This window comes from Labrus mixtus, chromosome 14 (assembly GCF_963584025.1).
Source record: "Labrus mixtus chromosome 14, fLabMix1.1, whole genome shotgun sequence".
NCBI lineage: Eukaryota > Metazoa > Chordata > Actinopteri > Labriformes > Labridae > Labrus > Labrus mixtus.
This window is the reverse complement of record NC_083625.1, coordinates 27,609,410-27,634,273: the sequence shown is the minus strand read 5'-3', so window position 1 is coordinate 27,634,273 and position 24,864 is coordinate 27,609,410. Positions and strand designations below refer to the sequence as shown.

The window sequence follows — 24,864 nt, the reverse complement described above, 5'->3', positions numbered from 1 at the left end:
TCACTATAGTAGAGGTGTCTCCAAGCAGCTGTTTGTTTTGGTTGGGTGTTGGTGCTTAAGGGCAACAACATCTGGGTAAAAAAGTCACACATTCTTACTTTTAATACACTCTCACATCCCACAGACAATGGCCCACATTTTCTATATCTATACATTTTCAAGAGGTGTAGAACTTACTGTCCTGACTTAGGATGCACTTCTACAATTCTACAATTCACTTAGCAGACGCTTTTATCCAAAGCAACATACATCAGAGAGTAAGTACAACACAAGCAAGGATCTAGAAAAAAGGGAACAATGTCAGTAAGAGCAAACGATCAGCTTTGAGTCTGATTGGACACACAGGTGCTGACAGGAAGTGACCAGAGGCAAAGTACAACATTGAGGGCAGTTCTTGAGAGCTCTAATCAGTATAGAAACCATCTTATAAGTCATCGTTATCAAACAAAAACCATCGTCATTACCATCATCATCACCAATAATATGGAGACCATCATCATTAAGTTAGTAGGTATTCATGAAAGAGCTGGGTCTTTAGCTTTTTATTAAAGGTGCAGAGGGACTCTGCAGATCGAATGGAGTTTGGTAGTTCGTTCCACCACCGGGGGGGCAACAGAGGAGAAGAGTCTAGTCAGCATCAGACCCTGTTGTGAAGGTTGGATCAGACGCCTTCCATTGGCAGAGCGTAGTGGGCAGGAGGGAGTGTAGACCTGGATTATAGAGTTTAGGTAAGGAGGAGACGTTGTTGTCGCTGTTTTGTAAGCGAGCAGCAGAGTTTTAAATTTGATGCGAGCAGTAACTGGGAGCCAGTGTAAGGAGATGAACAGCAGAGTGACATGTGCTCTTTTGTGAAGGTTGAAGACCAGTTGTGCTGCTGCATTTTGTATCATCTGCAGGGGTTTGATAGTGCATGTAGGAAGACTTGCCAGTAGAGAGTTGCAATAGTCGATGCCTGATATCACAAGAGCCTGTACCAGGAGCTGTGTAGCATGTTCTGACAGGTAAGGTCTGATCTTCCTGACGTTGTACAGGGCAAATCGAGGCTACTTGAACCTTAAAAGTTAGCTGGTCATCAATCATGACACCCAGGTTCTGGGCAGACTTTGTGGGCATATGAGTTTAGTTGTTCCAAGCTGGATATTGATCTGTGGTTGCATAGAGGGACTGGCTGGGATGACAAGGAGCTCAGTCTTTGAAATGTTGAGTTGAAGGTGGCGTTCATTCATCCATTTAGAGATATCAGCAAGGCATAACGAGATTCTTGCTGAGACTGTAACATCGTCTGGCGGGAATGACAGGAAGAGCTGGGTATCGTCAGCATAGCAGTGCAATGAGAAGCCATGAGAGCGGATTATTGAACCAAGTGAGCTTATGTATATGGAGAAGAGAAGGGGATCAAGCACTGACCCTTGAGGTACCCCTGTGGATAAGCTGTGCACTTTGGACATGTCTCGCTTCCGCGACACTCTAAAGGATCGCCCGGACAGGTAGGACACAAACCAGCAGGTAGGACACGAACCAGCACTTAATATTCTGTTGTTTCTGTGCTTTTTTAGGACTGCATGTTCTCACCCTGAAGTTGTCAAATGCAGTAGTTTTGCCAGGGCTGAGTGCGTCAAAATAGCAAGGTCTAGGCAAATCCTCTGGTTTAATTTCTAAAAACTGTCACCTATTTTAGTGTAATGATGGAGAACTGAAGTCCTGAATAGAGTAATAGTTAGGGGGCATGGTTTTGGTTTGACAAGTATGGGATTTCATTCAGGAGATCAGGGTTCAATCAATGGGTTCAATGTGTATGTTGACCTCTTTATGAAGGTGACATTTTTTATACGCTTACTATGCATCTTTGAGAGCAGATTTCAAGACAAAGCAATGCTCTCTTTGGACTCTGCTTTTCCCACCTTCCCCTCCTGTTCCTACACCTCCTCCAACCCTTCCTTTTTGTTTCTCCAGCAAGTCTGTGAGGCAGAGAGAGCAGTAGACAAGTACTAATAAACATCTGGAATCAAGATTCTGTGATCAAATCCAAGTGACGACATGCATCCCTAAGTTCATTTGGATGTTATATACTTGTTTTTTTAACCAAAGATAGTATTTTCTTAAGTTTGGAAAGTCTCTTTTGTTTGTGCTTCAGTTGTACTCACTGTCATTATGCCCCTAGACACAGCGTGCTGTAGTGGGTAAGGCTGTATCGCTCCTCCTGTTGGAGACGGAGGACTTAATGCAAAAATACAAAACAAATGGTAAATTGAGTTGAGCTTTGCGCTTTTCCAGTCTTCGGACTACTCAGAGCGCTTTTACACCACAGGTCACACCTACCCATTCACACACTGATGGCAGAAGTGTGTAAAGTGACCACCATTTACACAATCATACGTCACCAACAAAGCAGCAGGAGCAATTTGGGGTTAAGTGTCTTGCCTAAGGACAAATTGGACATGTGGCTGCAGGAGCTGGGGATCGAACCCTCAACCTTCCTGTTGAGAGACCACGACTCTACCAACTGAGACACAGCCGCCCTAGACTTCTGACTACTCAAAGTTATTGTACACTGTCACACCTACCCATTCACACACTGATGGCAGAGGCTGCTATGTAAAGTGTCCATCAGCATTAACTGATCCATTAAAACACGTTGACACGCTGCAACAGGAGCAATTTGGGGTTAAGTGTCTTGCACAAGGACACATCAGACTTGTGGCTATAGGAGCTGGAGATCAAAGGCAACCGACTCAACTAACTGAGCCACAGCCTCTCTGACATACTGCATGTTTGAGACTCTGAGGGAATTTGACTTCACTCTCTTTTTAAGGAACTACATATTTACATTGGGTATATTTGATTTTTCCTATATTATAATTCTGAATGGCACCTATTATACCTTTAGGCTATGAACTGCAAGTAAGTGTCATAAAGTGTGCATGTAAGTTTCGTAATAAAGACGAGTTAGTACCATACATTATGGTGGAATAACCATTGTACATATTTTAGTACTTGTTTAAACCCAAAACATGATCTTTGTCTTTAAAGAGGACATATTATACCCCTGTTCCATCTTTTCAAACAGTTCCCTGTGGTCTAAATGAAACATCTGTGCTGTGCTTTGGTCAAAATATAACATGAATCAAGCACCAGAGGAGGTTTGTGACCCTGTATAAACCAGCTCTCTCAGAACGCTGCATTTTGGTGTGTGTGTCTCTTTAATAATGCAATGAGTTTCCCCGGTAGACATCACTCCTTCGCTAGTGAGAATAAAAATGGCAGACCTGCGCAAAAGTTTTGCTCTAGGCTGGGGGTGAAGTCCCTGGGTGGAGATAACAGGGAAGGGGAGGGGATTTTTTTAGGAGAATTCAATTTGTGATTTCACAAGTTGAGCAAATTTGAATCGGGGCATTTTTCTCTGTGTTAAGACTTATGCAGACTACAAACAAAGGACTGGATGGGTTTATTTCACGTGTTGTGGGTCGGTAGACACTCAGGTTACCCAAATGTATGTTAAAGGTCCCATATTATGCTTGTTCTGGTTTTATATGCCCTTTAGTGTGTTTTCCAAGTGTCCTGTGCATGTTTAGGCACATCTATGTGCAAAAATTCAAAGTCAGCGGAAACGTGGCTTCTCCTACGTCCTCCTGTTAGCTGTAGCATTAGCTGCATGTAACGCTCGGTTCTAGCCCCCCTCGATAATAATTTGTCAGTGCGAGGTCATTGTCAGTGTGAGATCACTGCTCTAAGCCCATTGGCTCGTTGTGGCAAGCCCTGCAGCTCATGTTGAAATTTCCGAGAAGCGTGCTGAGCAACTGACCAATAACGACAGAGTGGATCGGCAGACCAATCAGAGCAGACTTGGCCCACGTGGGGTCTAACAGTGGGGGCACAGCAAAGCGTAGCTGACGGACTCCGAGTGTAGAGGGAGCAAGGAGGAGCAGTACATGAAAACAGACACTTTTTTCAAACTTTAGCTATTGTGAACGTACAAAAGCAGGTACATAGATTAAATATACGAACCCCAAAAAGGGCAGAATATGGACTCTTTAAAAAAACACAGAGTGGATTTTTTTATAATATGTCCCCTTAAACATGATAACATAGTTGTTATTTTAAACTTACCCAGCTCTTGCTCATTTCCTTTAACTTTATTGATGACTTACCCAACAAGGCTTTATTTTATTAACAAACCTCCCTGTGGAACCACAGACATGATACATCAATACTAGATGGGAACCTAAATTGTCAAATGCAGAAGCTTCAGGTCACCCACTGAGCTATTAAACGTGGCAAGCTTGGAGTGAGGATATGTTGTCCAGAGACAATCAATAAGCAGGAAAAGCTGTTTGCTTATAAAAGAAAAAAGAAGTGAGTTCTCTTAAGTTAGGATCAGAGTGTAGCTACCACTTGAAGTTGAGTCAGAGTCTGTGGCTCATCCTCTGCCCCCTCTGGTCCTTGCAATACATACACTATGCATTACAAAGCACTCTGAGATATTATGCTTTCTTGTAAAGGGGGGGGGGGGGTCTTAACTGCAGTCGGTCCACTCTGTGTGTGCAGTCACCATGGAAGCAGCTGCCCTATATTCCGGAGGGGATCAGCTGACAAGGTCACTGGGCTGATTGATGTTAGCCTCCAGAGTCCTTCCCGTGCACAGGTTCATCACCAATCTCCATTTCTGAGGTGCTAGAGAGGAGAGCGCCTGTGGGGACGAAAGGCTCCGCTGTAATCCCCTGCGGACTTCCTGATGCCATAAAGGTGGATGTACTGCTCTGTATTCATTCATTTGTAACTCCTGGGTTTGACATTCATCTGCACTGCTTCCTGCCCAACACAAAACTCTTACAAAGTGGAAGCAATTATGTATTAAAACCAGTGGCGGCTGGTGCATTATTCTCCCGGGGGGCACTTTATGCTAACACATATTGGAAATTGCCATTCACAGGCTAACAGAATTAGCACCAGGATAGCAGTCATTTTCAATTAAAGGAAGAATGTGCGACATTTTACGCATGAATACAGCAGAAATACAGTATATCCTCTGTAAATATCTCGCTGAGTCATGGCTGTCTACAATGAGTGTGACGCCTGTCCCTCTGTCAGTGATGTTGTCTGAGACATATTTACATCGTGTTTACAAGGACGGCTCATGCCCTTGCATATAAAAGCTGTTTAAGTGAGGGACTAGAGAAAATTAGAATAAAATACTGTTAACTCACTGCTTATTTGAATGTCACTTAAGCGTTTTTAGATCACGTTCATTTACAAGCAATGTGAAGCTACGAGCTAACTAAAGAGCGCTACCATTAGCCTGCTAACACAACAATGCAGCTTGAGACAAGGACAATTTTATCTGCAGCTTGCGCTTAGTTTAGTTTATTTGCCATGAGGGCTTATCTCAAAACCTCACCTCAAGAGATTAAACAAAGTTAAAATAAAATACACTAAAAATAACAAAGTAAGAATGTTTAATATCACAAATACAATTTACCCAATTGAAAATTACATACAAACTTTGAAAACAAAAAAATAGAGCAAAACAGGACATTAGACAATTAACAAAATATAGTGCTTAATTATGATACGTTCCAATTTGTAACTCCTTTTTGCAAATGTGAGTGGAGAGGGGTTGGAGGTGTGTCGCTGTAGAATAGTGGAGGAGGTGTCGCCAAACAGCAATTTATTTTTCTTTTATGCAAGTGCTCTAGGGATCAAAAAAGTCTCACATTCTTCCTTTAAGAAACAGCCATTTAAGTTTTTTAATAATGTTAAGGACAATTGATATTTTAAGTCAATAGATACTAAGTTAGTTTCTTATCATCTCTACAATCTGTAAAGCTTTATCTGTGTCATTGTTCAAAAGCCAGTGGCCTTTGGGCTGAATGAATTTAGTCTAAATAATCAGTGAATGAAGGGGCTGTGTCTTGGCAACTGTCACAAATTTACAATACAGAAGTGAATGAAAGTGGCAGCTACAGTGCTCGCCTGAAAGAATGATCAATCGGAGATAGTGCGTACAGATGTTATTCTGGGCTCCACCAAAGTTTAAAACAATCTGTTGCAAGTTATTTGAAGAATAACTTTCTCATCTTTATTGTTTAAGAAAGCAGAGGGCTTAGCCCATTTGTACCAGCCGTCTGGCTGACTCAAACTGTTCTGTGTGTTGGCATGTGTGTAATCAGGCTGAAGCAGCGTTACAACATTGCTGGGCCTACAGTCAAACCAGAGCCAGCATGGGAGGAATTCAGTGCAGTGCATAGACACCATCCACCAAAATAAACAGAGGGGATTACCTGAATAAATACCACTGAGTCTACTTCACTACAATCACACTATCACTCTGCTTTTCATTCATGAAGACAAACTATTCAGACACACAGCATACAAGGCAGTATGTTAAAATGATTTTACTGTGCAGCTCTACCTTCTTCCACCCCCCCCCCACACACACACACACACACACGCATGCACACACTCCTCACCCCCCAGCACCAACACGCACACACCTTGTCAGAAATAGCACGTTTTCAGTCAAAAGAAGTTAGCAACAAAGTCTTCAGTTGAATTGTAAAAAAGCCACTCTTACATCTCTAAAATCGAAAGCATTCATGTTTTTCCTTCCCGAGGACACTCAATCTCAGACTGCATCTCAAAGAGATGTATTATCCAAAACATGAGAGAGCTGAGCAAGTGATTTTACAGTTGGCTTCTCCATTTGTATTAGCAAAACTCAAATCATTCTCCCCAAATATCTACTCTATTCAAACTTTTATATTGTAATACATTCGATGAGTATCTTGTATTTGCAGGTAAATTAGTAATTAAATGAATGTTTATATGTTGATGTTTTGTCTTGCTTTAGTGATGCATACCTTTCTCTGTTCTTAGGTTTGTCACTGATTAAATGATTCACCGTCAGTCTGTGTTAGAAAAGGTTTCAATCACACAAAGTAATTGACAACTTAGAAGATGTGATGAGCTGCTAACAGCCAGGGCCACGCCCATAAATCAAAAAGAGTTCCCCTTCCTGTATCAGATGACAAATAATGTCACCTCACTGTGGCAGTCCTGACAGTGAAAGCATCAGCTCCACTCCCCTCTGCATCTGTTACATTTTGGTGACAACAACCGACTTGTTTGGAAGTTCTCTGGGATGTAGATACAATATCCTGCTGATAGTAATTTAATGTTTATTTCTTTCTTGATTTTTTTAAATTTTTTAAATTAGGACAGTTCACATGAATCAACATATCAGCAATAAGAGATATAACATAATCTCTACCTACTCTTTTTCTGGATAAAATCCTTTAATGTTGTGTGTTCAGATGGAAACCAAATATATCTTCAGCCCTATTCGCACAGGACTAGTATTACCTGGGGACCTCATGTGATTTACAAATTACCCCACCACGTCTGTGTTTCGTGCGGCGCATTCGCACGGGATAAGCTAAGTCTGTGTTTTAACTCAAATTTACTGACATTATCCCCCAGATATGATGTCAAGTGTTAACCTTTCCTGCTTCACCATTCCGACCTGGTCAGAGCGCACAGGGGAGACTGATTGGTCTGCTTCAGGGCCGAAGTTGTAGCCCTCACTTTAAGTGGGGTGCAGCAAGTTGTAAACAGACATGGAGAGTCCGGCTTGTTACTTGAGGTGTCGGGCCGTGTATTACGCACACAGAGCTCGAACTGTATATACACTTCAGATGCTGACTAGTTTCTCTGCTCTGATTCTGCTCCGGTCCCCGGTATCAGTAACGTGCCTCTCACACACACCTCCCGAACACACACTCCCCTCGTTCTCTCTCTCTCCTCACTCACACTAAGCCATTCACAGACAGACATACGTTACTCGTATAACACAAGGCAGTGCGTAACCTATGCGCAAAAGATAGAAAAATGTTCCATGCATGTAATCCATCTAATCATCTTTGGAGATTTCTCTCTACTGATCGTTTTGATCTTGCTCCTTCTGTGAATGAGTCTCCATGCTGTGTAGCTAGATGAGCCTCCTGAATTTGCACCCAAAATTCTGTCAAAACTTTGCAATGTATAATTGCCAATGCAGCCTGCATAATTCTCGCCCGGGAAAAAGGCAGAAAAAAGGTGCGGAGAACACAACAAAAAAAAATAACTACCCCAAATCACAGAGATGCCGATTCGCACGGGACTAATATTATCACATAACCTCTGTGTTTGGCAAAATATGGTAGGTAATTTGCAGTGGAATTTTTACTTTACAAATTACGGACATGGCAAATTTGCACGGGATTAAGATCACAGACGACCTCCGCATTTATTACTAGAGGTCCCCAGGTAATACTAGTCCCGTGAGAATAGGGCTTTTGCCCGCTTTCAGCCAAATGAAAGATGGGAACCAGCTGATTCAAATGAAGCAATATGTACAATCTGCACCATAAAGATCCCTGTGAAACGAGGAAAGACATCTGATTTGAGCTCTCACCTCTCGCAAATAGTATCACGCCCACAAGATTATCTTGACTGTGACTATTACTTATTTTCTTAACAACAACCCTGTGATCAGTGACAGACACAAACATTCACGCCACTGAACAGCGTGCATGCCAGCAGCGATCAAATAAGTAAAAGTCATAATCAAAATACGCTTGCGGGCCAGATATAATATATGCATACTGCACTATTGAGCCACCTTTGATCACAGTGGTGGAAATTCCCCAGTGCTCACTGTTGTATGTAACCAGTTTGTAAAATAATACAAAAGTGAGAAATGATCATTGTGTGCATTTAGGCTTTTGCTGGCAGTTCAAGTGATACAAGGTCTAATATGAGGGAAATTTGCCAAGTTCAACTTAATAACATTTTAAATGTAAAAGGTAGAGACCAGGGGCTGGTATTTTGCAATGAAGGCACGATAGAGCATGGCCTACATACAGTAAATAAATAATTCGCTTTCGACCCCACCCGTCCTGCAAATGTAGAACTGTGGCATTCCTACGTCGCCGTTCAGACTGAGGTCACAATGCAAAAGATCAGACCTGTGTCTTATTCATGATATGAATGTGGCCTAAATCTGATTTGAAAAGATTCCTTGTTACTTGTGTTGCTCAAACTGTTGAATGAATCAAATCTGAGTCACATGTGAGCAAAAATATCAGATTCAGGTAAATTTTGCCTTCGGTGATCGTAGCTTTTGTCATGCAGTTTGAACGTAGTCATAGATCCATTAATATGAAATTATAACTGTTTCATAATCAGTCAAAATGTCATCATAGCAGTACAGTTGATTTCTTTATATCTGAGTCCTCATTTGACTTTGAGAGTTGTGGCAGGAACTGGCCTCCTTTGTACCACACACTGTTTCTCTCACATGCCCACTTATTGTTGGAGCATTGTTAGAGCAGTGTCATCCCTTCTTTTGTGTTACAACACAAAAGCACCAGCGACAGTGTTTTGTTGGCGTATCAAAGCCCACTGTCGCCCTTTCCATGTGGCTCCTTTTGGTTCGGAGTGTGATCTCGCAGCAGCCAGATGGCTTGTGTTATTCAAGGTCGGGAGGAAAAAGGACAGATAAAATCCATGAGAAAAGTATAATTGGAGACGTAGGAACTTGTCAGCAGCAGAATGTGCTTGCCTATTGTTTGATTTGATTAAAAAAACCATGGCCTGATGCTTCTCTGCATCAATTAAGAGTTAATAAGATATCCTCGGGAATTATACAGCTTGAAAATTATACAGTGTGAAAAATACTCAAAGTCAATTATCATTTAGAAGAAATGAAATGATTCTCCTTAACTTGTATAAAGATGATACCATCTGTGTCCAGGTTGGATTTCCTTGATGCACGCTATTCCCTTCTCTTTGGGATTCAACATGAGGTAACTCGTACAACAGCTTCATCTAACGTTTTTTTAATTACAGTCAAGAGTATTGGTGTTAATTATTCGTCAAAACTCACCAGGTAGGAAATAGATTTTCATCATGAGAGATAGGAGAACGTCTCTGGTGCTTAAAGTTGTATTAGGAGGACTTTGCGATGAAACTGAACCAGGACATTTTTCAATGTACTGTCCCCTAAATCAATATCTATCAGCAAACTTAAATTAAATCGAGATTGAATCCCGGTTCCATCACCGGCTCTACGCTGGCCGAGTTCCACACACCATCCTAAAACAAAGGAAGGCAGGTTTCTTATTTGACTTTCCTAAAGGACTTGCACTGGTCCAATCCCAAAAAAGTAAACTTGAGTTTGCAATTTTCCATCTAAAACAATGAAAACTTGAACACACAATACTGTTCCAGCTCGGATCTTGGTCGACACTTTTTTGGTTATTTGTTGTGTCCGAATACAATCTCCAACAGACCGGGCTGTGGAGGTCTTACCTTGAACGATGAGGTGCACTTTTGTGGATTTTGGTTTCTTGTTTGTGAGGATGGAGCAGACGTACGGCCCTTCGTCGTGGACGTCCACGTTTTGGATCTTGATGCTGTATTCCGTGACCGCTGTGTTTTCCATCAGGACGACGCGAGGGTCCAGAGACCACTTCTCATTTCCAGCGAATAGGATGGTGGTGCGATTGAGCCATGCCACTCGAGACACTTTGCTGTCAACATTGCATCTGAAAGGAAGAAAGAGAAATGTTTTTTTTTGTTAGAGATGTTGGCCTGCACAAAATGTCTTTGTCTCCTTTAAGCACCATGAAACCACTGAAAAAAAACAACAACTTTAAAATACAATCAATTTGAAGTCCAGCTTTGTGAAATGAAATGACAGATATGTGTGCTTGCTTCTATTGTGGTAGTGTGACTGTGTTAGTGGGATTCTGACAAGAAAAAGTCAATATGGAGCTTTTTTTAATCCTGAAGAGAGACTCAGTACGATTACACGATGCTGACTTATTGTTTTAGTCCATCTAAAACTTTTGAAATACATGTTAACGTATTAGTCTGACTGACATCATGCTTTGTTAGAATTTTTTGAAGTCTGACTAACACACCATGATAATGCAGTTTGGGTTCGATTTACTCTTGCATGTTTACACCACACCTTAAATGGTAAATGGACTTGAGCTTGTCCAGTGCTTTAGGATTCTGACTACTCAAAGCGCTTTTATATCACAGGTCACAAATACCCATTCACACACTGATGGCAGAGTTTGCTATGTATAGTGACAATCAGAAGTAACTAATCCCATTTACACACATTCATATGCCGCCGACAAAGCATCGGGAGCTACTTTGGGGATAAGAGTCTTCCCCAAGACACATGTGGCTGCAGGAGCTGGGGATAGAACATGGCTGACACTACTAACTGAGCACATGCTCCACACTTCCAGCTCAGGGCTGTGACTCAGAAGTCAAACAGCATAAATGCGTAGAAGAAAGCTGGAAAGATAACAAGATCAAGGTTTCAAAATGGTGAGTGATGGAGCGAGAACCAAATATTTTTAGACAGACGAGGAAACACACCTTATGTTGAGTTTGCTGAAATTTACAGAGCTGTTCAATTGTCAATTCTTTCACTGTTGGACATACAACCAGTTGGGTGTTGGCTTGGTTATGTGACGTAATATGTCAGCCTAAAGACGGTCTGATAGTGACTAGCATTACTGCAAAGGGGGTATATCGATCTCCAAATGAAGTTGCAATGTGCTGGGACAAAGACAGCAGCCCAAATCAATGGCCTAATCGAGCTATAACCTCAGCTCAATCTAACTGTGCATGTTAACATATTAACTTTGGCAGGATTTTAAAAAGACAGAACCCCCACAGACCACTCTCCAGTGCTTTCAGACATCGATTTATGGTATTTGTCATATATATTAAAAAGTACAGTGTACAGTCTGTATACTGAGTCATCTCCTCCCTCCAAACCAATAATGTAATAAATGCAAGACATGAATTTGTAAATAAAAGATGGTGATAAAACATTCTCCATAAAGATTTTCTAAAATGTATAAAAAATAAATATCAGAGACACGCAGACACTAAGTGCTATTGTTCAGCAGTGATTGCCTGGGGATAAAACCCTTGAGGCGGTTGATACATGTTCAGATGCACTTTAAACACTTTCCTGGGGGAAGGTAAGAAAACAGACTGTGTGCCGGGCGGGTTAGAGTCCTGTTATCTTTAACACTTCATTTGAGATATGCCACATGCCAACCTGCTTCTGTTCCTCCACCATCAATAAATCAGTGACCACAGGATGTAATGACCCCAGACCTTCACCCTGACTTCTGCAGTGAAGAAGTCTCTGAGCTCCTTTTGTGGTTGCACATTAAAGTGGCTCATTTCAAGAATCATGTTTTTTTTCATTGAAACCTTGTTGCTTTGAATGATTTACAATACAACAAACTTCAGGCAATTTCAGGAACTGCCTCTTTAAGACCATCCTCTTTACACTCCCATTTTTCACCTGATTGGCTAAGGAAGCCTTAGAATTGGTGTGTCCTTGTCCCTGTTCCTAAGGTATATGACCTTATAAAGAGATGTCACAAAATGACCCAGGGGGAAAAAAAATCTCAATACTAGTGTTTATATCAGCCAGACAGAGCTCTAAAAATGGAGGAATTACACAGACATACATTTAAGAATTTTTCTTTACCACGAGTTTGCCCAAACGCCCATCAACTTCCAGAATAAAAGACTGTAATGATCCATTGTAATGTAACACACAAGGCTAACCTAGTGTTCTTTTTAAATGCAACATTTTGTAGCTTCCCCCTTTTCTTCAGAAGAATGATTATATTATCATGAAAAGTTCCAATCTTTCTCTTTATCTTCAACCTTCTGCCTGTCTGTCTTACTGACTTGTATGGCTGTCTGCTCATCTTTTGCGCTCTCTCTTGGTGTCAGTTGTGTCGACAACTGACACCATCACAAACAGATAATGTGCCTAATAGATATATCCTGATGGAAAGTCGCTCACTTCTATCATTTGAAGGGGTAAACTAATATGAATTTTGAACTTCAACAGCGGAGGGAGTGAAAGGAAATGTAAAATGTAAGGATGAAATGTTAGCCCCACTAGCTATTTCCTGGGTTCCCTGCTCCACACTGTACTGGCAGGATTTATTGTTGAGGGGGAAGGGACATAGGAACTTGATAAAGCATTTCATTGGCCATTAAATCAGGAAACACCCCCTTGAGCAGGGTGATCCATCAACAATATTTACATTTTTCAAAAACTGACAAAGTCTAAAATATCACCAAGACTCCCTAGAAAACAAGATTGGGGCTACTAACAGGTATTTGTGAGAATAAATGCAAGGCATATTTGGATGGATGGTTTGATGGATGATGGTTTGATGGATGGATGATGGATGGATGGATGGATGGATGGTTTGATGGATGGATGGATGATGGTTTGATGGATTGATGGATGGATGATGATGGATGGATGGATTGTTTGATGGATCGATGGATGGATGATGATGGATGGATGGATGGTTTGATGGATGGATTGATGGATGGATGATGATGGATGGATGGATGGTTTGATGGATGGATGGTTTGATGGATGGTTTGATGGATTGATGGATGGATGGTTTGATGGATGGATGGATGGTTTGATGGATGGATGGATGATGGTTTGATGGATGGATGGATGGATGGTTTGATGGATGGATGGATGATGGTTTGATGGATGGATGGATGATGGTTTGATGGATGGATGGATGGATGGTTTGATGGATTGATGGATGGATGATGATGGATGGATGGATTGTTTTGATGGATCGATGTATTGTAATGCAGTCTGACTTCAGAACCAACAGGTCTTTAATGACTTAAAGACAGATATTATTGTGAGTGTTAGATTAGGGTGATATTTTGTACAATCCATGCTTCAGCTGAAACTTTAAAACCTCTTGATGCAGTCTTCCACACTGCAATTAGGTCCATTGCAGTTGATGCTTACAATAACCATCACTGCATCCCGTACAAAAATGGTTGGATGGTACTCTCTCTGTGAGACGAGACTTGCATATTATTCAATCAATCAATCAATCAATCAAGCTATATTTTTATACCCCAGCTAGAGAGCTTTTATGTGAAGGTAGAAAGTCAGGGGGAAAAAAGCAAAATAAAATGTAAGGAATCAGATTATACCATGTAGCTAAACAGAAAAAAAAATCCAAACACATGTGGGGCATGTTAAAGATGTTGACTGTATTAAGGTATTAAAAAAATTAATCAATGACATTACTCAGAAACTTTCATGCATGTGTGATAGAGCCGCACAATTCAGAATCACAGTAGTTATTGTAACCACAAGTTAACTCAAATAGTTAACAGGGGTGCACATGTAATTCTTTAAATATGATATGATCATCTGTCTACTTTTGACCCAAACAGCATGGAACAATCAAACAACTGAGATGAAGAGATAGAAAAATAAAATACATCAGCAAAACATGAATGCACAGAGTATGTGGAAATTGGCAGTCACATTGTCTGTGGGAATGCTTCACATTGTATTCCTTCTGGTCAGCTATAACCAACGCCCTCATAGAGAACCTTTAGGTCATTATTCTAAGAAGTCCTTTACTGTGTATATCAGGAGAAAAAATAGATGGCTTATATGTGATGCAAATTATATTTGTAACATTGGGTTGTCTAGCTGCTAAACGGAAAATTGTTTTGAAGTGGAAGATTGGAACTCCACACTGTTTTAGGTGGAGCAGTTGGTAGGACGGGTTTGTATACTTATTAGGGGTGGAACGAGCTGCTGCCATAGTAATGCATCTTGATCTTGGCCTAGAGGGATTGTGGGCTACAGTAAGGTCTTTTTTATCCTTACTAGATTTAATGTGTTGCTATTGCTATAAGTATTATTTTGTATGACCAGTTAAATTAAATGAACATGTATTTCAAGCATCCCATAAGTATGTATTGATGCCTCACCTCAACCCCCATTTTTTAATTTTTATATATTATATTTTTCCCTTTGTGTAAGGTGTACATTTGTCTTTTGTTTATTTGTCTGTATGTGATTTTCTGTTTTATAACTAAAAACATGTCCATAACCATGGAGAGCATCACATATGAAGAATGGACACCACACACAAATATACAAAATTAACCCACAAGCTTTAATTTAAAAATTACAACATAAATAGGGCAAAAATAAGAGAATTAAATATTGAAATCAAAAGGGTCTGAGATCCTGGCCAACATGAACAAAAGAGGGGAAGGCTCTTGCTCTCAGCATCTTCCCCTAACCCCCCTAATAAATAGGTGTAGAAATGATAGATAGAAATGGTTAAGGGGAAGCACTCCTCCCCATGCTCCTGCCCAGTGTGTGTGAGAGAGACTGTCTCTGCACCCCTCTGCCCTCCTGTCACTCTAAATCACCTCTTCCTCCCAGAGTGCTAGCTGCACTCAGGTGCTCAACAAGCAGAGGGAGAAGGCAGACTACAGAGACAGAGAGGGAGACCAGAGGCCTATACTCTGATTTTTCAGTTATTGAGGTAACGCCAGGGTTAACGCTGGCTTTCAAGGGCTACAAAACATCTTACCGGGGTAGCGCACCATGGTAAATTATTCTGAACACCTAACCTTCTCCTGAGTAGGCTATGTTCAGCCTAGCTATTAGCTAGCAGCCTAGTTATGTCATACACCCCGTGTACAGAGGCTACAGTCATCATGGCAGATGCCGTGGGTTTCGAATCTGACCTCAGTCTTTTGCTGCACGTCACCCCCCTCTCTCTCCTCCCAACGTTTCCTGTCTCTCTTCAGCTGTCCTGTCTAATAAAAACAAAAGAGGCCCCAAAAATGAACAAAAAAAAAATCACCATGTTATCGGAAATATAAGATGATCTTGTTTCGACATGCCGAAATTAGGAGTCTCTGCAGTCTTTTTTATTTCTTTTTTTTTTTTGCTGTTTTCTCCAGACTGCCACCACAAGCAGACCGCTGCAACTTCTTCTTAAGGTCACACACTACGCAAAATACACTTTACCATGTTTTTCTAACACTAATATCTGTCCCTAGCCGGTCTACAGACCCTCCAAATATGAGAAAAGTCCATCCCGTCCGTCTTTTGCCTGCTCCAAGGCAGGCCTTCCAGAGAGGGGCGTGGTCAAACACATATCATTTGCATTTAAAGGTACAGACACAGAAACAGTCTGTTCTGAGATGGGCTGAAATAGAGCGGTTTACAGGCATGATCAAATACAGGATCAGAGTGGATTTTAACCAAAAACATCGAAAACATGTTTTGAGAACCTCTGAGACTTTTTTAAACTTGTTGAGAAGGAATAAAATATTTGAAATTTCAAATGAGAAGCTAGGGCACAGAAGTAACATTAGTGGCAAATTCCCTAAAAAAGTAAAATTTAATGATGGTCCTTTTAATTTCACACAATTTAACACATCTTATATACTGTATTTCTTACCTTTAAATTTGCAATGTGAAAATTTGCGATGCTACATTGAATAAATTATGAAGGGATAAATATTGAACAAAGCTCATATTTTGCAGTGTATGTGCAGATGTCAGCAGGATACAGCACACTGATAAAGAGAGAGTGCAAGTGAACGCACCGATGTTGATACTGGTCAATCAATAAAGAACATCCCTAGAAATAAACCAAACCTATGCCCTTGTAGAGGATGTTACTGTATTATTTAGTCCATCTCCCCCTTTTTTCCTTGAAGAAATATATGAACAACAAATCTGTATTCATTCTGCTCCTGTAGAAAATCCTGCCAGTAAACAGATAAAACTACCAAGTCGATATTAAGAGAAGCGCAACATACTTGAAAACCTCGACGCAGTGAAAAAGTTGGAAGAAACAGGTCATGAAATGTAAATATAAAAGGTTATCTCCCTCTCATGCTATCTCCCTGGCAGCTGCTGTGATGGTGGAGTAGGATTTAGTTAAATGCATGCCAAGTCGCTGCAGCGGAGAGAAAAGGCTGCAGGTGAAGGTGCAGCAGGAGGAAACTTTTTTTATTCAAGAGTCTTCTCCTGTAGTTACTCCATGAACACTCAGCCTGTTTTTCTCTCCTCTGTTTTCTATGAAGGCATCACCGACAGTCGAAGGCTTTATAAATATAGATATAAAGCTTGTTTCCCTGTACTGTTTGTCTCTTCTCCCCTTCTGATGTCTCCAGCTCTGCACGGGTAAAGCTAATCATTACACCAGTGCTTCCTAACCTTTTTTTTGCTTGTGACCCCACTTTGACTTCACAAGACTCTGGCGATCTCAGAAAACCAAAACACACTGCACTTTTTTGCTAACATTAATTTGCTTGTAATGGTGTTACAGACAAAGTTTTGCAAAAAAGCATTCATCTTAGAACACATTAAGGCTTTTTTCATGTATATTATTGTGGACAGAGGAAGAAAGACTCGGATGACATTTATACACAACGGATAATAGACTGACAGAGACTCTGCAAGTTTTTTGGTTTGGCTTAGGCTATAATGGCCTACAGTAGCCTGTCTTTAATATATTTAATTATACGATATATACTTGATAATGATCAATAAATACAAATTTCAGGAGACCACATTATGCGAACCCATGAGGGGTCAAGCCACAAGGTTGGGAAAGCCTGGATTACACAATAAGGTGCACCTGGCCTCAGTGATGAGTTCAGTTTTTTGTGTACTGTTTGAATTCCCTCCTTTGCATCTGTCAGTTGATAAAAACAATGCAGTCTGAAATCATTAAAATTTACCAGTCTCTTACTTGTCCTGTGTTCATGTTACCGGGTTACATCATGCTTTCTGTACCACCATAACTATATAGCATCTTACCCACTGATCAAAAAACATTCTGACAAAATTGTATCCTCAGTGTCATCATTACTAACATGGCTATTGATTGTAAAGCATCAATTGCTGTGTTTATTCAAGATGCTTTTGGAGTTGGGACTGCCAACCCACACTCCAGGGATTGTGGGTTGGTGTTAATTAGTTTTAGAGTTGATCTTTGCTGAGTGATTTAGTTTTTTGTCTATTTTTAATACATCCCTTGCTGTTAACTTTGTTAAGGTGTTTTATGTCACTTCATTGGGTTAGTTTGTGGGTTGTTGTTATCCTCATAGGGCCGCCTTGTGGGGCGTAACAAAGCTGTAGGTTCACTCCTGGTAGCATCATTTTTGGAGGCTGTTTCTGGCTCATTGTTGTAACTTGCCATTGACGTCAGGTAACAGTATGCCTTTAATGAATCAATTTGATTTTAAATTAACATAACAAGGCAAAATGGTTGCAACTTTGTTTTGCATTCACACCACGTAGTTTTGGTTAAGTTAAGAAAACAAATCAGGAGTGTGAATAATAACCACTTTACATAGATCGGTTATGTCATTTAAAAAATATGTACAAGATGAAACAGTGATGATTTTATAATGTCATTAATGAAATTGGACTTGTGAAGTGCCTTTTTTAGCCTTTTGACATCTTACATTAAAATCACTTTTGCACCACATATCACATTCACCTGTTCACAAACTGATGCCAAAGGCTACTAGGTAAAGTGCCCAAATGCCCAACAGAACTATTTCTTTCACACAAGTCCAAATTCTGCTGCGTGTGTATCAGGCCCCGTATGGAGGACTGTTGCCAGATTAGATTTGTCCTGTTAATAACAGGGAAATAATGAGACAAAGCAATGTAGTGTGATTCCTATCCTCGCTTCTTCTAGTCCGAAGACGAGGGCTGCCGAACACACTAAGCTGTCTCACCTGGAGGTTACGCCTCCTTGTGGCACAAATTGGAATCACACTCTAAATTACATTTTACACAAAATAACAGAACTAATGCTCCCAATTACACATTTACATATTGAAATATACACAATACACAAAAATAAATCACATAATGTGAACACACATTCACCCTGGGTTCAGCACCTGACTGCCTGCAGGAGTTGAGGATCAAACCACCAACATCCTTGTTGATGGATGACTGACTGTACCACTAATCCACATCTGGCCCCTAATCCATCAGTTCCAGCCATAACTGCATGTAAGTAGTGCCAGCTACTTACAACATTTTGGTTGGTTATCCAGGTTATCCTCTGGGCACCAGTTGTTCAAAAGTAATCAGTAGGTTGTTCAAAGAAAAGAACTGAGCCACAGCTGTAATGATGTAAAGATGTGTGTAAATATGTTTCTTCTTTAAAAGTTACTAAGTTAATATGACTTTAAAATGACTAAAACTAATACATGAAGTTGTGTTCAAAGTTATAGAAAACGGAAAGTTTGGTAGTTTTTCTGTTCAATCATGCTTCAGTCTCCTTCGCTCCAGAGGAGGTGAGATTGATTACACCTGCAGTCAATCTGGCACTGATTACAGAGCTCCTCTCTGATTGGCCCAAGAGGACAGGTAACAGGGTATTTAATGTGTGTGAGATCAGCAGTCTGCTCGATGTATGTCATTTTTGAGAAGGCTGTGAGGAGAGCTAGCAGAGGCCATTTTCTAAAGGAAGACATTTTGAAGTTTTCTTTTTTTTATGTTGGTGTGTGGCTGGCCAAAATACATTTCAGTTTCAACTGACAAACCAGTAACCTGGTTGTCAAGCCTTTTGCCCTTCACACTACTTGGCCTGCCATTCCAAAAATACAACAGAAGTCAAAGTTGATGAAAAGCTCACATACAAGCTGAACAAGAGGTTTCACCAAAGACCAGAATGCAATCCTAAAATATAAAAAGCTTCATTACCATACTTTGAATAAACTAGGGCTCATGTCTATTTTTCTGAAGTTGCAAAGACAAACAAAGAGCAAAAGTTCTTAACAAGCACTGTCATGTGAGTTAGTTAGGTCATACTTTGACAGAGTTTCCCAAACTGAGGCACCTTGATGCCATGAGGTCTGCAACTTTAACATCAAGACAGCAGACATCTTTTTAAGTGGCTGCACTTGTGAGATCCTGTACTTGGAGAGAGGCTGACAATGGGTGGCCCTGTCAAAAACTGTCCTGTTGTACCACTCTGCTGACAGTCAGTGTACTTTTCTCTATTGCACTTTATGTCAAAATGGTTTGTGTTGGGTGTCTCTTGTCATGAAACCTCAGTTGGGCAAAATCCCCCAATGCCGATCTCAGAGCTCCAATTCCAATGTTCATTCTATTGATCCTCTTTGTTTTTTCTTATTAGCTATGCTAGCAGCTTGGTTTTGGGGATCACAACATTTATTAGTCCATTGCTATGTTCAAAATGATATGCCTGTATACCAGTCCTGTCTGCAGCACTTGATACAAATGATTTGCAAATTTTAGGAAGACACTGAAGATCAACTAATGCCCCACTAAAGTATGAAATAAATTGTTGTTGACCAATGCTTTATTGAAAGATTCAAGCAAGTCCCAAAAATTCTGATCCCAAGCACATCTGGAAAAAGTTAACTAAAGACGTATTTAATTTATCTTCTGCAACAAAAGGCAATTGTGCAATACACTCATTAATCATATTGACGAGAGTATTTCTCAACGTAAGCAGTGACATGCAACAAACTATAAATTATTGACACCTTAAGCCAGGACCACGCAAGAAGATTTTATTAAATCTTAACAGATGTTGAAAATGTGAGAGACCTCAAAGATAACAATTGTTGGGGTTGTATCAAGTCAACTTTGGTTATATTCTTTCAATTATTTATAATTATTAATAATATAAATAAAATATCATCAAACTATGTTTAATCTCGTTTTGGGGCACCACCCTGTAGTCAGGGAAATATAACCAAAATATCACTCAAATCAGTCTCAAATTAGTTATTTAATTACTAATATTATTAATAATTAATAACTATATTTAATAAATTGAAGGCGTGAAATCTGTACACAAAGCCTTCGCACCCAGCTTATATCACAATGCAAATACACCAGTAATCACAAACAACTGAGAGAGAGACACTTGTCAAGGGTTATAAAATCAAAACCTTTCTGTCGCTGAATTGAGAAGTTATCCATGTTGGAGTAAATTTCTTATGTGTTGAGACAGGTTTGATTACCAATAGAATTGTGTTGAAGGTATGAACATTCCTTAGATAATAGATTCACCTTTAAACCTGTCTTGAGATAACATTTTTTATGAATTGGCACTACGTAAATAAAGATTGATTGACTAATATTGACTGGTACAGATAGTTACAGTGTCCACAGCTTGAATCCTAATAATTAAGAGACACAAATCAGGGAGAGAGCGAGAATAGGGAATGACATCTGGGAAAGGAGCCACAGGATTTCAACCTGGGCAGCCCACTTGAGCGCACACACTAACCACCAGGCTACTGGCTACCCAGGAAGTGTTTTAATTTGTGTTGAATAATTGTATCCTTTTAGACTCAGATTCTTTAATAGCAGGTAAGTAAGTATTGTCCTTCAATGTATGGATAGAAATAGAGCCTTTAAATGTATAATGTTCCAGGATCCTTGTTTACGATCAGAAACCTAGCTTTCAGCTAGCATATCTTACTGTAGCATTAGTCATCACATCTTTAGGTCACATAAAACCACAGCTCTCCTTTTCTTCACCCAATCTCATCTGCTGCTTTCTGATCACAGATCGCCTGGAACAATGTGGGCTGCAGACGGCAGATGCATTTTCTTTATGGCAGCATAACAAAGTTTGGTCTGACACTGCAAGCTTTAACTCTTACACAAAGTCTGCCATCTGACACTATAAGCAAGCAAAGACAATGAATGCATTTAATGAATGCAGTATGAACAGCGAGCATGTGATCGTACGCAATGCTTGCATGATGGTTGGACATAGTGTAAGCTCCATAGCTGCCAGACTTTAGTAATGGTAAATGGACTTGAGCTTGTATAGCGCCTTTCTAGTCTTCTGACTACTAAAAGCTCTTTTATAACGTATGTGACACCTGAAGGCAGAGGCTGCTCTGTAGTGAGACCATCAGAAGTAACTAATCCCATTCATACACATTCATAAGCTGCTGCAGTAGCAATTTTGGGTTAAGTGTCTTCTGGCCCAAGGATACAACAGACATGTTGCTGCAGGAGCTGGGGATCGAACTCTCGACCTTTCAGTTGAGAGATGACCGACTCCACCAACTGATACACATCTGCCCTAACTATATTCCAACTAATTGTAATGATTGTCAAAAAAGACAAACACACTGCATCATTATGTGAAATTCCAACAACTCCCTCTGGAAAAAGGATTACAAACTCAGTAGCTTCATTTGCATTGTGACGATAAACTGTGCTGACAAAGTCATAACCTGAGTAATGTATCATCTGACTTAAGCTTCAGGATTCTTCATACTTCTATAAGCACAAAAATAAAGCTGCAGTCTTCTGTCAAAGGCCAGTTCATTCACTTATTTACTTAGGATTTTTCCATTTTAATATACTATAATTTGCAGCTATGTATTCAAAATTGTATCTGCTCAATTGCAACCTAAATGTAAACAGGCCTGTCCCTCATGGTGCTCTCACAACCCCTCATGTTTGCTTCTGTCAACCTGAAACCTTTTGATGTATTTTATCTTATCCCAGTGCACATTGACACACAATGCCTGTCAAGGTGTCCAAACACGTTCACTCCAATGTGTTTGCACTCCAGCAAACGCGTCGACGGGAGGGTTTTTCTAACTCACAGTAGAAGTTGTTTTTTTTGCTGGGTTAAAAGTAGCCACCACTGGTACCATGGTTTAAAAACCCTCAACAGTCCCAACAGTGCTGTCAAACATCAACAAGGACAATAGTGTGCACACTGGAAAAATGGTAATGACTGCCGCAATGTAGGACAGGAATGACAAAACATAATAGAATACACTCACCTCATGTGGTTTTGAGAAACAGCCAAAGTTTAGAGCATGTTCAGTATCTGCTGTGACTTCTTGATAAATGGTAGAAACACCAGAATAGCAATCACATGAAGACTGTCGACATGCTGCTCAGCCACCCACCTAACAGGCACAGTTCTAATATTATTTTCCAGACCGAGAATCTTTTTTTTTTTTTTTTTTTTGTCTGTATTATTTGATATGCAGCACACCACTGTTGCATCAATATTTCAGGTGCCAGACAAAAAAACAGTAACAAGAAATGTACCCAAGAAGCAGCTGCTTTCTCAGCAGCATTCGATAACAAAAAAATTAAATAATACATTTCTACATTATATGCCCAATGCCGCTTTGAGGACTGTGCACTGAGGAAGACATTGAGAACAGAAACATCTTTTTGAGTCAGCTCCTCTCTTGCGGGCCCACAGGCAGGGTTTAGCTCAGACTCCGGATAAAAATACCCAATACGGCTGGTATGCTATTTGGCACTCGTGGCCATTGCAGACCTAAAAAGTAGCTCAAAGAAAGCAATGACTATTGTTTGTGAAATGCAGTGGGATTACGAGATATGAGCATATTTCAGTCTGCAGTATTTTAAAAAAAGATGTCAAAAAGCAAGAGGAGCCAACAACTGCCAATCACAAAGAAGGAATGTACGCCGAGAAGAGCATCATGCAACACTGCCCAAAATGTCAGCGCCTGTGAAAATGTTAATTTCCCACAAATCTACTCCACGTCTTGCATTTGCATATCTTTAGATTCCTCTGGCAGCAGTTTGAAAAAGTATGTGTGAGGAAGAGAAGGTTAGGCCACGGCGAGCTCCTGCCCTGCAGAGTCCCTGGGACACAACGGGTGACAAAGGATTCATATTAAAGACAGATTATTGTTTCTCACCACACAATGCCAAGCCTTCAATCGGATGGACCACACTGGATGAATAGCATTACTCATACTGTCATTTCCCTCTGCCACTGCAGGGTCAGCCATATGGGACTCCGGCTCTATCACAGCGCTCCATCAAAGTCGAGACGTGACTCGGAAAGTGGAGAGAAATACGCCCCACAGGACAAGTGTGACAGACATTTTAAGTGTAGAATATGTTACTATTGGGCCGCGGCTGGCCTTGTGGATCTATTGGAAAGTCACAAACTTTGGCTTTGACAAATACACACCATGTTGAAGCAGTTTGGTTTCTGTTTGAGATCTATTTTTGCTATAGAACCTCTACTTAAATGTTGAAAAGGGTGGCAACATTTCTGTCAGTGCTTTCACAACTACTGTCAATATTCCTTTCTGATTGGTTTATTTTGGCATATTACACTCGGCTATATCATCATAGTAGATGGCTTTGTTGCCACCGATGCAGCAATGATACAACCTGATCTTTAAACCATGTTTTGTCATATCAATATGCAGAAAAAGTCTGGAACATTCAATATCAAAAATTGTCAAGCGGTAGTTTGCTTTGTGACCAAACAAAAAAAAACACTAAAGTGTTGGCGCATGTTTAAAAAAACGAATCAAGGGACTTTGATTGATAGGGGGCAGAAAATGTCAGCTAGGTCCTGTGTCGATTTCAGTGATCCCTCTTTCCCTTGAATCACTTGAGAATAAATGCTCAGTTTAAAGGTTACATATTATGCAAAATGCACACTAACATGTTTTTTAACACTAACATGTGTCTACATATCCTCCAATTATGAGAAAAGTCCATCCTCTCCATCTTTAACCTGCTCCACTTTTCAGAAAATGTGTGCTCAGACAGGCTGTTTGGAGATTTTCCCTTTGTGACATCACAAAGGGCAGTAACCCCTCCTGCAGGTGGGTGACACTCCCAAATGCTAGGTGTTGTTCTGCTCTCTTAGTCTGCCTTCTCATTTTACACAATTGGACATGGTGCAAGAAAGCCCAAGACCATGCCCATTCCAGAGAGGGACGTGGTCAAACACATCTCAGTCATATTTAAAGCTACAGACACAGAAACAGTCTGTTCTGAGCAGGGCTGAAATAGAGGGGTTTTATTGGCATGATAAAATACAGGATCAGAGTGGATTCACAGAACTGTTTAGGGGAGCTCTGAGACTTGTTTAAACTTGATGAAAAGGAGTATAATATGTGACCATTAATGTGAAT

General features: G+C 40.4%; 1 protein-coding gene across 1 annotated transcript in view; it reads right to left on the bottom strand.

Annotated features, from left to right (window-relative positions):
* Positions 1 to 24,864, bottom strand: part of opcml (opioid binding protein/cell adhesion molecule-like) — a 227,569-nt gene that overhangs the window by 107,853 nt on the left and 94,852 nt on the right. Inside the window, exon 2 of the mRNA XM_061056041.1 lies at positions 10,348 to 10,583. Within this exon, the coding sequence (XP_060912024.1) occupies positions 10,348 to 10,583 (236 nt within the window). The remainder of the gene's footprint in view (positions 1 to 10,347; positions 10,584 to 24,864) is intronic.